Source organism: Poeciliopsis prolifica, unplaced genomic scaffold (genome assembly GCF_027474105.1).
Source record: "Poeciliopsis prolifica strain line A6 unplaced genomic scaffold, Auburn_PproV2 SCAFFOLD007, whole genome shotgun sequence".
Classification (NCBI taxonomy): Eukaryota; Metazoa; Chordata; class Actinopteri; order Cyprinodontiformes; family Poeciliidae; genus Poeciliopsis; species Poeciliopsis prolifica.
In genome coordinates this window covers 7,996,567-8,012,045 of record NW_026562382.1, presented here as the reverse complement: position 1 = coordinate 8,012,045, position 15,479 = coordinate 7,996,567, and the positions used below count along the sequence as shown (strand labels likewise).

Here is a 15,479-nt window from a genome sequence, read left to right as displayed (position 1 = left end):
TAAAAGGTAAACTTGCTTTTCCCAGGAGATCTGCTATATCTCATTGACAAACATTTGACAGTCATAACTGACTGATGAAATTGTGTTGGGACTAAACTGATAATTAGAACTTGTGTTAATAAACTTGTGTTTGGATGTTTTTGTTTTATTTTTTAAAACAATCTCTTTACCAAGCAAGTGTGAAATATGTGCTATAAAATATTTACTACTTCTATAGTCTCCACAAATTCAATTTCAAAAGAACTGAACCATTTTTGAGTAGTTCTAGTATAGTATCAATGAGATACGATACTGGAAACTCACTCACCCCAGGGCTGGAAAGAAATAAGATAAAAATCCCAATTGACAGGATTGAAACTAAAATGAAATGAGTCAGTTTGAACTGAATTTATCCAAATTAAAATAAGCATTTTATGTAATGAAAGCTTTTTCAGGACATAATTGGACATGAAGTGTGCCATTATTGTATACATGACATATTATAACATAAAAGTAATTTTAGAGGAAACATCATAAATCATTTAATTTGCAAACAGAGGTTATATGCTACAGACACATTAGACTGCATGTTTTAATTCCTAGTTTAAGATTACAATTGTTACATCTTTTAAACTGGATCTTCTTCTTGATGAAGTCTTCAAATCAAGAAGTGAGCATGTATTTAGGTCAGTCGTTTCCTGAGTGGTGTGACGTAATCATTGTTCCTCTGGTCGTCTCTGCTGCCTCCACGTCCTGCTTGTCTGTTCTCCTCCATATTGCTGTAGTTTGGAATAGTGAAGGAACTACCTACAGGGGTTTATGGCAGGAAAAGAGCCAAGATTGGGAAAGAAAACAACAAAAGTTAGTGTTGCAGAAAGTAAAGAACTTTGCTTGAATAAAAAAAACAAACTGCATGATAACAAAGTTTCTCTGACCTTCATCCCATTCAGAATGTTGTATTGAACCGAAGTAAATGTTCTGCTGTTCGGGGTTTGGTTTCTGGACGTCTTCCTCCTGCTAACATTAAACAATTACCAAAGACTTGCACCATAAAACGATAACCCACTGCGTCTGTGAAACAAACTGGCGTGCTGATACGGAAATATTCACAGTGTGGTATCACCCTTCTATCAGGAAGTGATCTACAAAACCAAATCAGGCATTTCACTGACTCTTCTCATTAAAAGTTTTGATTTTTTTTATTTCCTTGGTAGTTTTAGAAAACATTTATTAAGTTTAAAAGACGCATAAGTCATTAAAAGTTAACACTTTTAATCCAAATGTTTTTTTTCTCAGGAAGTTCCAGTTTGGATAGGCAATAAATATAATGAATATTACATTTAAAAAAGAAGACCAGCCAAATAGATGAGCAACATATTGTGATTATCATCAAAAAAAAGCTTCCACAAATACTTTTACATTTATTGTTTTTAAAATAGATTAGCAGTCAGCTTTATAATGATATAAATACTTTGAACAATTAAGAATATGCTCTAAATTGATCCCTGTGCTCTTTAATTCATTGAAAACTAAAAATAATCTAACCTTTGCAGGATCTTGAAAACTATTCAGTTGAAATTTTAAAGAGAAATTGAGACTATTTGAACATTCAAGCTTCATCAAGAGCAGAAAAAGTACAATGTATATTTTCATTCTGGATCTAAAACTTGAAAGATTTCACTCACCTGCAGAGGCAGACAGTTAATGCTGAACAACATGAAAGGAATCCAAAGGCAGAAGGTATTGTGACCATAATATATTGTAATGAACTGGTTCCTATAAAAGATGATCAACATGGCACACAGATTATTTTTAAAATGTTACAGTGTGTGTTACAGAAAGAGTCAGTAAATGCTTACATACCGTTTTGATTTTCAAGAACTGTTACGGTCCATGACATGTTGTAAAGGCCTTTTTTCCCAGATATATGACAAGAATAAAATCCTGCATCATCATGGTGAGTATTATCAATACTGAGTGTAGAAGGTTTGTTTGTGTCTATTCTCAGTCTGTGAGAGGAGAAATTAGAAAAAGTTTGATTATTGGAGATGGAGTGTATAAAATACCATCTGTCTTTGGTCCATTTGAGAACTGTTGTATTTTCATTAAATATTTCGCAAGTGAGCACGACTGGGTCTCCTCTGGACACCGACACATCATAGTGGTCTGCTGTAGCCGGCGCTGTTATTGAAGAAAAAGAAAATTAACAGGACATCCTAATTTAAGAATCTTGCATAGCAAATAAGAATTGTTTCTATACCTGCAAATACATAGGTTGTCTGTAACAGCCGAATGAAGAGCAGAGCAGCTTGCTTCACGCTGAACATGATGACATATGAGGAACAGGCGGATATTCTGTTATCTTATAACGTATAGGACCTTAGTAAAGGAAGTGCCTGTTTGCGGTTCTTTTAAAAAAAAAACCCTCTATAGCAAGTGGAAATGTTTATTGGCAATAAATGTTAAAACAGAGAACTGTCTTCAGTTTTATATATATATATATATATATATATATATATATATATATATATATATATATATATATATATAAGTGTGCGTGTGTCCCCGGTTGTGTCGGTATGCACGCGTGCGTGCGTGTGGGTGTGTGTGTGTGTGTGTGTGTGTGTGCACTTTTTCACAATCACAAACAAAATCCAAAACATCTTCCCTCCTTTTCAAACAATGAGGATTTTCCCAGTAAGGCTAATTGAAAACACCGGGTCCTCGTCAGCAGTGCTAATGGGCGCACTTCCATGACAAAACATGATCAGGTGACCTCACAGAGAAGGAGAGAAATATTAAAGCAAAGTCTTAAATAAACCAGGTTTAAACTTTCCCCCAAACAAAAACAAAACATTTAACAGTTAAATGAGTTGGAATATAGAAAGCACCAAATACAGCACCTTTTAGTGAGGGGGTGAATCCCTCACAGGGTATCATGCCAGAGTAATTACCAGCTTTAGCTAACAATTCTTAAAATGTGAAGCACTTTGGGGTCCATTGCACTTAATAAATCACTTTACAGAAACAGGCCACTTACCATACTGTGCATACTGTGGGACAGAAAGCAGCCAGAATGAAAGCCAGGTGGAAAACACATGAACTCCACAGATCATCAAACTGAGACATGTGAGCTTCTTCCTGTGAGAGGACTGTACCACCATGCAGCAGTTGTTAAATAATTACCAATGTAATGTCACATACTTTGTGACAATTAAATGTTAGAATATTTACCACTTTTACATTCTCTGCAAATTCCATCTCAAAATAAGTGAACCCCACCCCCTACTGGAATAAAATAAGATGACATTCCACGTGATAAATTTGAATCTAAAATGAAAAGAGTCAGTTTGAGGCTAATTTATTGCCATGAAAAGAAGCATTTGGCATTGAAAGCTGTTTTAGATAATGTAAAGACCTCTCCCATAAAGCATGCTATTATTTAGATTATCACAAAAAGATGAAGCAATCATAAGTCGTTTCAGTTGAAAACAGAGGATATATGTAACAGTTACATTAGATGTTTGAATTTACAGTTTTAAGAACAAAATATGTTATATCTTTCAAACTGGATCTTTTTGATGAATCCTTCAAGTCAAAGCGTGAAGTAAACTGGTTTAGGTCAGTCATTTCCTGATGTTTTCGTTGTTCCTCTGGTCATCAGTTCTGCCTCCACGTCCTGCTTGCCAGTTCTCCTCCATACTGCGGTAACTTGGAATGATGAAGGAACTGCCTCCAAGGGCTGAAGGTAGGAAAAAAGCCAAGATTGGGAAAGAAACAAAAGCAGTTTAAAAAAATAAAGCACTTTGCTGGATAAAAAAACAAATTGCACGATAAAGTTTCTCTAACTTTTACCCCATCCAGAATGTTGTATTGAACCCAAGTAAATGTTCTGCTGTCCTGGTTTTGGTGTCCAGATACGTTCCTCCTGCTGACATTAAACAACAACCAAAGAAATGCACCACAAAACATTAACTTGATGTTTATTTCACAGTGTTATTTACAACATCTGTAAAACTCATTGTTTTTACTGATTCACAGTAAGTGATCACGCTTCCGATAGGAAATCATCCACAGAACTAAAAATCATATTTCTCTGGCTTCACTTATTAAAAGTCTCAAGTTAATTATTATTTTTTAAAAATAAGAAGCACAAGTCAATAAAAGTCCACAAGTAGCTTTGAGATTTTACTGACCTGTAGAGGCAGATAGCTGTAGTCATGAAGCATAAAATTAATCCAATGACAAATAGAAGTGCAAATATAATACCCTGTGATGAACCGTTTGCTGAAAAAATAAGAATTAACCGAAGATTAAAATTTAAACTTCGCAGTATATCTGCTGCATATGTATTCATTACATACCGTTTTGATTTTCAAGAACTGTTACGGTCCAGGATGTGCTGTCAAGGCCTTGTTTCCCAGTTATAAGACAAGAATAAAGTCCTGCATCATCATGCTGAGTATTATCAATACTAAGTGTAGAAGGTTTGTTTGTGTCTATTCTCAGTCTGTCCGAGGAGAAATTAGAAAAAGTTCGATTACTGGAGGAGGAGTGCATAAAATACCATCCGTCTTTGGTCCACTGGGTCATTGTTGTATTTTCATTAGACATATAGCAAGTGAGCACGACTGGGTCTCCTCTGGACACCGACACATCAGAGTGGTCTGCTGTAGGAGAAAATGAAATAAAAATAAAACAATAAATATAACTAAAATGAAAATAAATAAATAAATAAATAATATTTATAAACAGTAATTCACTCTTTACCTGTTGAGACACTCCAGATATTTACCAGCTGGATAAAGAGCAAAGCTTTTTGGTTCAAGAGAAGCATGATGTCCAACTTATGAGGAGTCAGATAATGTGTGTGTGATGCTGCTGTGAAGGAGAACAGAAAAGGAAATGACTGTTTCCGCTTCTTTGAAAAAAAAACCTGTAAGGCAAGGTGCAACTCAAATGTTTGTCAGAAACTAACTTTGGAGTAGATCAGCTAAATAAACTTTGATCCATTTTGTTAATGAAGAGTTTTAACTCAAAGCAGAAAAATAAACTATTCATGTTTCCTGTAAATCTGCCAACGTATTCACATTTAGAACCTTGTAAATATGAGACACAGGTCAAATATTGTGTCTGATAAGTTTTAAAGGCATAGCGAGGTCACTCTTTGCCTTTAAAACAAACTTGTTGGCATGTTATTGCAAAACCTCCCTGGTTTTGCTATAAATTTTCTGATAGTGTTTTTAGACAATGGGAAGAAGCCAAAGAACGCAGAGGAGCCAAACATTCACAGGAAGAAACTCATGCAACCCCTGTCTGTTCTAAGTCTATATAATTGTTTATCTAATTTAATATATTACTCTTAAAAATGTAAGAGTAAAAATATTACTCTTACACATAGCCAACCACCTCATCTCCTTTGTTTCTTTTATTAATTTTTTTAAAGCTCAATCTCGCTAGATATCTACTGCGCTACATCTAAACAAACCTTTTTACTGCAGTGAAGTCACATGAATCAGGATATTTTATTTCAGTTAAAAGACCCATTTTCAGTAATAACAGACAGTTTTTCAAAGAAAAATGTCCTATTAATTAGACATGTATTAATGCACATGTGTAGTAGTATAGGTTTAGATTGGAATAATATTAAAGAAATAAATAGAAAGCACACAAACACACATATCTAGTTTAATAAACTTTAAATTAGCCTCTGACATCAGATCAGAATTGGAAACTGTAACATACTGTATTTGTGTTTATTCTCAGCTAAAAGACAAAATGACATTACTAGCAGACAGCTGTTGTGAGGCCACATAAAAGTAGTTGAAGGATAAACAAATCTAAATAAATGGCATCTTTATAAACTGATTACTATGGTTTGTATTTTTTCTGTAAGCAGAAAACACTGAAATAAAACAAGGGAGGTTCAAAGTAGATATATTTCTAGAATTAACAGTGAATGTGCAGCAGCTTGATGGTTTTTATTCCACGTGGGTCTTTATGGGGAGGATAGACTGGATAGGAATCCTGTTATTGAGGGTAAGTATTGAAATGAGGAAACATCACAGGTCCATGTGGTACCAGAAGATACTACTGGAACAAGTTATGGGCCTAGATAATGAACAGCAGGGTGCTGGAGGGCAGAAAGGAGGCTGTGGCGAACATGACCTGAGTAATGGAGATATTCAGCAAGAGAGTCACTCTGTACTCTTTATTACTTTGGCCGAGTACAGAAATTACCAAACTAATCTGAGATATAGAAATAAATTCTGTCTTTTCTTTTATAGAAATGGGATTTCTCATGATCAAGCGCCTGAGGTCCATCATTACATTTTCTCGTCTTGGTCACATTTGAGGCTATTGGTGATGGAATCAGATACAGAACCTGAGATGAACTGGAGGCCCAGTGTTTAGTTTTAAGAACATACAAACACATTTTCCAGACTTACAAATGAAACTTTAGTTGCCTAAGAAGCTTATCAAGTTTTGATTACATGGCAACATGCAAAGATGAACTGTGACGTCCTTAAGAAGGAACTAGATGCATCGGATAACAAAGACCACTAAAGCCTGTTTCACGTGACAGCAACACCTCCACATCTGACTGTTCACTTTGTTTCTATTGTCAATGGAAAATATTCATGTTTCAGTTTTTCCTCACTGACACATTTTTATCACTTTACATCTGCCTCCCACACATATTTTGTTGTCTTAAAACCATTAACTCCTTGGCATTTTTAATAACACAGCAATGTGTTTGTGATTACATATTGATAATACAACTGATCAGTTTATTGTCTGTCACTGCCTTATCAGAGGACTAGATGCATCTGCATCTCACCATGGACAAGGAAATAATGTTTGGCAGACTGGCATCCGGTTTAGAAAATAGTGACAATAGTGTTTGCAAATGAGACCATGTAGAAAAACACTTGACACAATTTTTATTGTGTCGACGGGAAGCTAAGAAGGACGCCATCTGCCCTCTACTGGGCGCAAGTTGTACTATATTGCATTCAAGCAGTAAAATCAATCCAAATGAACTAGAATTAATAACTACGTTGCTTCTCTTATGCAGTTGAGAAGCAACTTCATCGTGGCTACAAATATCTTGCATATTAAAGACAATGTGTGAAGACATATATGTTGTTGATTTGTGACTTCCTTTTATTGACATGTTAAACATCTCTTTTGTTAAATAATAACAATAATAATGTCCTTCAAACTGGGTTTTTTTTTCAAGTAAATTAAAGAGGTCTGAGCTCAGACATGACCATAAACAGAATTCAGTTTTTCCAGGTAGTCTCTTCTGTGCTTTTTGCTCCTCCACTGACCTGGACTTCGCATCTGATTGTGGACTTCCTGCAGCAAAACGACAGAGTCGCAGTTAGAAGTCAGAGGAGCCAAACAACGGAAACAAGCAGGAAGCAGAACAAGTCATCACACTGTTAATTAGACAGTAAATAAATAAATTAATAAAAGCACTGATGAAATATGAGTAGGTATCAGAGATGACTATGAAAAAACATGAGGTTTTTCTGATGAGTTGCTTGCTTGTTTGTAGCCACATTCATCTCTGTAGCTCTGTCAGTTATCAGTACAATCAGACAAAAATAAAGAAGGAAGTGAGGTTAGTAGCTTCAAATACACTTTAGTTTCTACGTCAGAAAGGCAGAAATAAAAGTATGCAAATCACATAAAATGCTCTGACCTGTCCTCCCACTTGAAGCTGAGTCTGGGGTTGGACTGATTTCTGTCTCTCTTTTCTGGTGCCATATTTTCTACAGAGATAAAACAATAACCGTTAATCTTCATAACTTTGTAAAAGAAGCTAAAAAGGTCAGGTAACACTTTGCACAGTAAGGCTAGTTTGAAATTGCTGGCATTCACATAGTAAGGATTTATTGAAAATAGATGTAAAAAGTCTAAAAAGGCACCAAAAAGAAAAACCTGTCCACAAAGCGTTCAGATGGTGTGGTTCACTCAATATTCAGATTCTAATACCTGTTTTCTAGTTCTGATAATTACAGTCACATGACTGTCCAAAACCATTTGCAGAGTTGGGAAGAACAGCTATAAATCTTACTAAAGTAAATGTAAAAATGTATTTGGTAAAATTGTTTCTTAAGTAGTGAGTACCTGAATAATTCTGTTTAATCTGATTTTAAAATGTATGTAATTATACAGACACAGTATAAAATTGAGTGGAGGTTTTGGTACATAAAAAAAAAGTAAATAAAAATGCTAAAAAATAAGTAGAAAATAATAAATCTGCAAAAAAAAAAAAAAAAAAACATTTTCATATCTCAGTTTTCCATAACATATAACTTGAAGCCTACGCGTAAAGGTGCAAAGTTTTACAGTGGCCATATTTGCTATTCCCTCTAATGTCAGGATCTAATGTTAGATTCTGTTACCTCCTTATTTTATCCAACTGGTTTTTTGGTCTGGATTCCTGTTTTTGTTTGGCTCTGGTTCCCTGTGTTTATTTTATTTTATTTTTATAATTCTTTTACTAAACATTCTTCACCTAAAAGCTTTCTCTGTCGCTCCTCTCTCCATTTGGGTCCACCATCAAACCTTAAATCATGACATGTACCTTTATTTGATCTCCCACTCAGGACATAGAAAAGCATTTTGATTCTTGTCAAAATGCTTTTCTAACCTCAATGAAGTATTCAAGATATTTTTCACTGAGCCCAGACTTCTGTATTAGTTTTTTATTGGTCTGATGTAATGTCTTAAATACATTAATTCTGGTGTTGGATATTACCATCGAGCAACTGTATTATTTCGAAAAATAATTTTTAGTAAGCTCAGTGAAAATAATAAAATTTTCCATCTTCTGATTTTGAAAAGTACCATACAAGATGCAGATTCACCAAAAAAACCAAAGCTGTTTTTTGTGGTGGATGTAGTTAAAATATATTTTGTGTTTTTAAAAGCTTTCAAGAAATATGATGCTACATTTTTGCAGTTAGCCACAAACAAAACTTAAACATAAAATAATTTTAGTTTCTTGTGCAATATGAACTTTATATGTTTACATGAATTAATCAAAATCTCTGACAAAGAAAAGAAAATGTAATGGTAATGGATAACTGAACACAGTATTTAAAAATAATAAGAATCCAAGATCTTCTGAATGAGATGTCACAAAAAAAACAAAAAATGCAAAATAAAAAAGGAGAGAAATCTATGTTAAAATATTTTCTGTGTTTTTCTGGCAGACCTAATTCCATTATTATCATGTTGAACATTGTAGTGTCTTCATGATCACATTATTGTACCTTATGTTAATGCAATTTTTAGGCACCATTTGCTTCAAAAGAAGAGACCCACCAACAACAACATTTTCAGAAATGGGAGATTTGATTTTGCTTGTGGCCTGTTTCTGATGTGTCTTTGTAAAAAGAAAAATAAATAAAAATTAAAAGTTCAATAATTTCAACAGCACCCCAAGCCAAACTATCAGGTAAACAACCAGGAGGGAACAAGAGAGATGAGATTATTGATAACATAATATACGGATCACGATCATTATACTGACATCAGCTGTGCCAGTAATGTTTGTAGCTCTTTAGGAGAACAAAACAAAGTAAAATTTGTATGCTTGTTAGAAATCTAGAATCAAATATCACTCACCTGCAGAGGCAGACAGTTAATGCTGAACAACATAAAAGGAATCCAAAGGCAGGTAGTAGTGCGACCATAATATATTGTGATGGACTGGTTCCTATAAAAGATGATCAACATGGCACACAGATTATTTTTAAAATGTTACAGTGTGTGTTACAGAAAGAGTCAGTAAATGCTTACATACCATTTTGATTTTCAAGAACTGTTACGGTCCATGACATGTTGTAAAGGCCTTTACTACCAGTTATATTACAAGAATAAACTCCTGCATCATCATGGTGAGTATTATCAATACTGAGTGTAGAAGGTTTGTTTGTGTCTATTCTCAGTCTGTGAGAGGAGAAATTAGAAAAAGTTCGATTATTGGAGATGGAGTGCACAAAATACCATCTGTCTTTGGTCCATTTGAGAACTGTTGTATTTTCATTAGATATATAACAGGTGAGCACGACTGGGTCTCCTCTGGACACCGACACATCATAGTGGTCTGCTGTAGCCGGCGCTGTTATTGAAGAAAAAATAATTAACAGGACATCTTAATTTAAGAATCTTGCATAGCAAATAAGAATTGTTTCTATACCTGCAAATACATAGGTTGTCTGTGACAGCTGAATGAAGAGCAGAGCAGCTTGCTTCATGCTGAACATGATGACCATCAGACAGTGAAAGACTAGCTCACTGTCTGATGCCTTAAATGTTGCTGTGGAGGAGGTGCTCAGGAAAGGAAGTGGTTAGTTGCTGTTTGGCTGAGCTTAAGTCAAAGCTGCATGTATAACCTTGTCAGGGGTTGAGGTAAAGTCATGCTTGAGTCATGTGCACAGTTCTTAAATTTAGAATCCTCTGATTTAGTTTTTGTCTTTTTGCTCAACAAAATTGGAGTTAATCATTAATAAAAATTAGTTTTAGGCATGAAAATAAAATTCACATACAGAGTAACCACAAAGTTAGTCAAGGCTCAAAAAGTTGTGGGAGGCAACTTTTTCAGAGATGGTTTGATTTTAATTTTATTCTACCACATTGCAACCATTATAACCAGGTGATGATAGAGATTTTAAGAGCCTGATTCAAATAATTAGCAGTGCTTGTTTTCTTGTCCAACTTAGCTTTTTCTTTTAGATAACTTCTGTTGCATTTTGCATCCTAGAGGTGAGACTTTTAAAACTACGACTGTTTCAGTTCTTCATATCTAAATTAGTAAGTTACTTTAGAAAGTCTGAGTTTCTTCTCTTGATGCCATTCACAAATTGTGGTTAGAACTTTCTGTGAGAAATGGTGAAGTGTGGTACCTGGTGGAGCAACAAGTGTAAACCAGGATATGTGGGATATGCATTTCTGCATGTAGGTTATGTGAAAGGTGGTTTATATTACAAAGTAATTTAAATGACTCGGTCAAGTGTTGTGGTGTAAGACTTTGTGTATTCATTTTGTTCCTCAAACGCTTACTAGTTAGAATGTAAAACAGTCCATGTGCATATAGTGTAGAGTAGTGAGGGAGTTCTTTGAGCAATGATAAGTCACATGGTTTTGCCGTGTGATTTTTCACACGGCAAAATGCCCACAAAAGTATTCTATGTATCAAGCAACTAAATAAGAGTGAAGGAAGGGAAAAAATCATCTGATTCACTCAAAGATCAGCATGTTTGACAACAAAGCTGCATTTTAGGATGGAGCATTCTCTGTTTTGGTAGATTTGACGTCCAGGCTTGCAGATATTTATTCAAAAACAATTAACTGAGGCTGGTAAAATTGTGCAAATTTAGATATTATCCAGTCATCTGTCCAGTTTTGTTAGATCCCCTTTAGACGTTGCTTGCTACGTCTAAAGGGGAAGTAACAAGATGTTTCTTGTTAAGTAACAGACCACACAAGCTGTGCTCATGACGAGCGTTTTGTCACATTTTGTTCTCTTTCAGTGACTTCTGGTTTTAGTTACCAGTTTTCTAGAATCCATTATACACAAGGAGAGCTATTCATTTCATTCCTTGATGATTTGATAATATTGTTGATGTACAAAGATATAAACAAACATTGTTTATAATCATAAGCATTTGGTCCCTTACCAAAGCAGACATTAGCTGGATAACTCTTTATTGGAAAGCACAAGCAGTAAGAAACTATCTGTAGTTGCTAACCAGGACAGACCAAGTATGTCCTATCTTCCAACATCTGAAACTGTTCCACATCTAATGTTTAATCTTAGCTTGTATGGAACATTTCAACTTTCTCTAAACATGACAGGCTGAGGTCATGCCAAAGAGGTCAATCATGTGACCACAATAGTTTCATCTCTGAATCATTTGACGTTCACTGGCAAACTTTAGAAGAGGCCTGAGGGACAAACAAACGCGCAGATGGAAACATTTTCAAATTGTTTTTCTCTTCTGATCTGTTGACTGCAGAAATAAACTGACTGCACCAATGACTGCTCTTCTTCATGATATTTTCATGTATTTTGTTACTTTTAAATTGGTTTGACAAGACTTCATGTTAAAAACGTAATAGCACTGATGGACAAAATACTTTTTTGGACATCTTTGTGAAAGTCCAGCAGAAGCTGACAGAATGGATTCCCACATGTTTTCACCCAACATGGATTCATTATGACCAGCCTGGAGATGCCCATCGGGGTAAATTTGCACCTCGTGTTTTGGGGATGAATCAGGGATTTGGTTAATCATTTTTCTATGAGTAAGTTGTTTTTCTTTTTCTACAAATCTGAAGATAAAACATTCCACTGTTTATTTTCCTGGGTATATTCTAGAGGTTTACGTATTCCCAGGGCATTCTTTTAAATATACATCTGAAAGTTGTAAACTTTTTTTGATCTACATTAACATGTATATAGACTAACATCACTGAAAAAGCTGCTGCTCCTGAAGAGGCATTAATGATTGTCCTGTTTCTTCTCAGCACTTATGGGTAGACATTACTGCTGTCTGTCATTATGTCTTCTGAGATTACTCTAATAATTAATCATAATCTGTTTCTCGCTGACATTTACAGGAGACTTTCTGTGTTAATGAGAATTGTGACAAAATTATTGTGGTAACAGACAACATAATAACCCAACTACAAAGATTTAGAGCTGGTGCTTCGATTCTCTGAACTCCAAGGTAGCTGGCGATCAAAACTTGCACTAAGAAACATCTATTTATGTTATCTTCTCACATTATGTACAGTTCACAACATGGTTAATTTCAGGTGAAATGCTTTTCTTTGTGAAAATACCATTAGATGTTTACATTTTATTTTTCAAAACAATATGCAAAACCTGATTTTAACGCCCACTTTCTATTGATATAATGTACTTCTTCCTCACCTGTCTTCCGCTTCTTCTTCTTTTCTATTATGAGGATCACAAGCAACTTCTAGGTTTATGCTGCCACCTACTGTCAGTGAGAGTGTGGCAGCATAAACTCACAACCATTCAGTTCAGATGATTGACAACCCAAACAGTTCAGTGTATAAAAGCGATAGTTTTGTTGACTCAGGTTATTTAAAGTTGATCATAGACATTTGAGCCATCGGCTCTGAAATGGGTAACAAGTTTTGTTTGTTTTTCCTTCATATGTTCTCTTTTGGGAAGTTGATTTCAAAATCTAAGTTGAATTGTGTAGTTTGGATAAACAGAAACATTTATGATCTGATTGGTGCGAAATATATTCTTTCATATGTTTGCAGCCAAGAAAGTGCTGATTGTGTATGCCAATAAAATCTCTGGCTCATTCAATGCTGCAGCTAAAAACGCTGCTGTGGAGGTTCTGACTGCTCATGGCTACACAGTGGAAATCTCTGACCTGTATGCCATGGGTTTAGCTGAGGATATCAAAGGTAAGAATCAATGCAGGTTTCTCAAATGTTGTGCTTTATTAATGCCTGATGAATCTTTCTTGCACAGGAGACTTGAAGAATCCTGAAAACTTCTGTTATCTTGGTGAATCCAAACTTCCATGGGAGCAGCGAAAACTTTCAGATGACATCACAAAGGAACAATCTGAGCTCACTGAGGCAGATTTGATTATCTTTCAGGTATTTCTACATATCGGTGATCTATAAATGCACAATGATGTACTTACTGTAGTCCCTCTTTCTGTTCCCCATGTACTGGTTCAGTGTTCCTGGTATCCTGAAGAGCTGGCTTGATCGGGTGCTCACCAGTGGCTTTACCTTTTCACAAGGGAAACCTTCAAGGTAAGAGTTCAATGAAGGGTTTGCAGAAATCCAAACATGCTGTGTTCAACCTGTTTCCTTCTAGGTCAAGAAAGCCATGCTGTCCTTCACTACTGGGTCTCTAGAATCCATGTTCAGTCCAACGGGTATGAATGGAGACATGAACATCACACTGTGGTCACTGCAGGTAGTTTAGTGTCTTGACTGGTTCCATTGCAACATACTGGAAACCTCTTAGCAAGTCTTTCTCTGCAGAATGGCATCCTGCAGTACTGTGGCTTCCAGGTTCTGGCCCCTCAAATCTTCTGGGCTCCGGCTCTGGTAGTTACTGAAGATCGTAAGAACATGCTGGAGAACTGGCGCACACGACTGCAAGGCCTGCTGGAGGAGAAGTCCCTGTCCTACACAACCTTGGACTGTTTTGATGAGAAGACTTTCCAGTTGAAGCCTGATGTCCATGAGAAGCGTCCCGGCAGGAGTTTGGTCTGACTGTGGGCATCCACCTGAACAAGCCACTTCCGCCTTACAGTCAGATAAAGGCTGGATGTTGAAATGTTGCCATTGTATGATCAATGAAACTTGGTTCATTCTGAAGATGTGAAGTTTACATGACTTGACTTCAATTTGCACTTTTTCATAATCTAAATGTGAATCAAACTTGTTTAAAATTAAAGGAATGATTTAAAAATTACTAACCTACAGATTTAATTCTGGCAGTAACTACTGAAGTTGATGTGCTGAGTTTCCCCCAGCTGTATTTTCAATGTTTTAAAAATGTGTAACCACCAAGGAGATGGCATTTAAGAAGCTAAAGATAAAATGGAAAGGTCAGTTTCATTCACTGGTATGTCTCTTGTAAAAACTTTATTGTGCACAATAATGCTCTTTAAATATCTAGAGCTATGAGATGGGTTAAAGGACAGATACTAGAAACGGTGTTCTTTATAGAGGGGCCTTCTATTCAGTATATTAGTCATTGCCCACACAGACTGCCACGCAAAAAGCTCACAAAAAATGTCAAACAGAAAAATGAAACTCACGTGTTTCAGGGGTTTGAGACAAGTCAACGTTTGCAACATACATTGGGTTTCCAAAAGAAATCTTTGTAGCATGTAATTCTCAACAGAAAATTGTGCAAAGTTACAGTCCATAGCAATGAGATTTCCATTTTAAAAATGAACAGTAAATAGTAACAAGTTGAGGTAATATGTGACCAAAGGTGGTTTAATAAAACGGTAATCACAATTTTACAATGTCTTACTTTTTCATCAAAGGCTTACACAGGTGGGTTTATTTCGAATACAATGTACACAGAGATGGAAAAAGGAGAGAAAGAAGGTGAGGGGAAAAAATGCTTAAAGGGAAAGAGCAGAGGAGTGAAAGAACATAAGTCTGTGTGCTAGAAGTCTGCCTCCAGACCTGCAGAGAGAGAGAGAGAGAAAAACTATGCAAGAAACCACAATAACAAACAACATATACTTGTAGGTCAAAACTTCACATTTTTGTGCCTTCTGATCCAATCACCAACTTCTACATATGTGCAGTGCTGCCTCCATCACTTATAGAAAACTGCACATATGGATTTCCTTCTAAAATTGTTTTCTTCTTGCTTCTCTTCGTGAATAACTAACATACTATTAGTCATGGTCTCAATAAATCTTTTACAAACGATTAATAGGAATTTTCCTGTT

At 35.6% G+C, this 15,479-nt stretch overlaps 4 protein-coding genes across 6 annotated transcripts; 1 reads left to right on the top strand and 3 right to left on the bottom strand.

The window, feature by feature from the left end:
• Positions 1 to 492: 492 nt before the first annotated feature.
• Positions 493 to 2,328, bottom strand: LOC129361543 (uncharacterized). Of its 2 annotated transcripts, none has more exons than XM_055032452.1 (5): positions 2,240 to 2,328; positions 1,843 to 2,160; positions 1,665 to 1,755; positions 915 to 996; positions 493 to 786 (listed from the first exon to the last, which is right to left on the bottom strand). In XM_055032452.1, the coding sequence occupies exons 1-5, from the start codon at positions 2,304 to 2,306 to the stop codon at positions 667 to 669; spliced, it is 678 nt and encodes a 225-aa protein (XP_054888427.1). In that variant the 5' UTR covers positions 2,307 to 2,328; the 3' UTR covers positions 493 to 666. The 2 variants fall into 2 exon arrangements, with proteins under 2 accessions (XP_054888427.1, XP_054888428.1); XM_055032453.1 differs by having other exon boundaries at positions 915 to 993; positions 2,240 to 2,327.
• A 1,225-nt stretch (positions 2,329 to 3,553) lies between these two features.
• Positions 3,554 to 4,821, bottom strand: LOC129361350 (uncharacterized). 2 transcript variants are annotated; one of them, XM_055032152.1, is made up of 5 exons: positions 4,750 to 4,821; positions 4,344 to 4,649; positions 4,176 to 4,266; positions 3,835 to 3,910; positions 3,554 to 3,721 (listed from the first exon to the last, which is right to left on the bottom strand). In XM_055032152.1, the coding sequence occupies exons 1-5, from the start codon at positions 4,814 to 4,816 to the stop codon at positions 3,602 to 3,604; spliced, it is 660 nt and encodes a 219-aa protein (XP_054888127.1). In that variant the 5' UTR covers positions 4,817 to 4,821; the 3' UTR covers positions 3,554 to 3,601. The 2 variants fall into 2 exon arrangements, with proteins under 2 accessions (XP_054888127.1, XP_054888128.1); XM_055032153.1 differs by having other exon boundaries at positions 3,835 to 3,907.
• Positions 4,822 to 7,123: 2,302 nt separating this feature from the next.
• Positions 7,124 to 10,275, bottom strand: LOC129361349 (uncharacterized). Its single transcript, XM_055032151.1, has 5 exons — positions 10,199 to 10,275; positions 9,803 to 10,120; positions 9,625 to 9,715; positions 7,691 to 7,760; positions 7,124 to 7,341 (listed from the first exon to the last, which is right to left on the bottom strand). The coding sequence occupies exons 1-5, from the start codon at positions 10,272 to 10,274 to the stop codon at positions 7,243 to 7,245; spliced, it is 654 nt and encodes a 217-aa protein (XP_054888126.1). The 5' UTR covers position 10,275; the 3' UTR covers positions 7,124 to 7,242.
• A 2,878-nt stretch (positions 10,276 to 13,153) lies between these two features.
• On the top strand, positions 13,154 to 14,339 carry LOC129361211 (ribosyldihydronicotinamide dehydrogenase [quinone]-like). The gene is given in 6 exon segments (XM_055031957.1): positions 13,154 to 13,157; positions 13,300 to 13,449; positions 13,517 to 13,647; positions 13,700 to 13,975; positions 14,044 to 14,251; positions 14,254 to 14,339. Coding segments are annotated over 6 exon segments (855 nt in total).
• Positions 14,340 to 15,479: the final 1,140 nt, after the last annotated feature.

Coding starts and splice junctions, on each gene's coding strand:
- LOC129361349 (XM_055032151.1), bottom strand. CDS start 10,274: ATGGTCATCATGTTCAGCATGAAGCAAGCTGCTCTGCTCTTCATTCAG. Junction 9,716..9,802: donor AGTTCTTGAAAATCAAAATG/GTATGTAAGCAT, acceptor CATCTTTTATAG/GAACCAGTCCATCACAATAT. Junction 7,342..7,690: donor AGCTTCAAGTGGGAGGACAG/GTCAGAGCATTT, acceptor GTTTTGCTGCAG/GAAGTCCACAATCAGATGCG.
- LOC129361543 (XM_055032452.1), bottom strand. CDS start 2,306: ATGTTCAGCGTGAAGCAAGCTGCTCTGCTCTTCATTCGGCTGTTACAG. Junction 1,756..1,842: donor AGTTCTTGAAAATCAAAACG/GTATGTAAGCAT, acceptor CATCTTTTATAG/GAACCAGTTCATTACAATAT. Junction 787..914: donor ACATTCTGAATGGGATGAAG/GTCAGAGAAACT, acceptor AAACCCCTGTAG/GTAGTTCCTTCACTATTCCA.
- LOC129361350 (XM_055032152.1), bottom strand. CDS start 4,816: ATGCTTCTCTTGAACCAAAAAGCTTTGCTCTTTATCCAGCTGGTAAAT. Junction 3,911..4,175: donor ACAGCTATCTGCCTCTACAG/GTCAGTAAAATC, acceptor GTTTAATGTCAG/CAGGAGGAACGTATCTGGAC. Junction 3,722..3,834: donor AATACAACATTCTGGATGGG/GTAAAAGTTAGA, acceptor TCCTACCTTCAG/CCCTTGGAGGCAGTTCCTTC.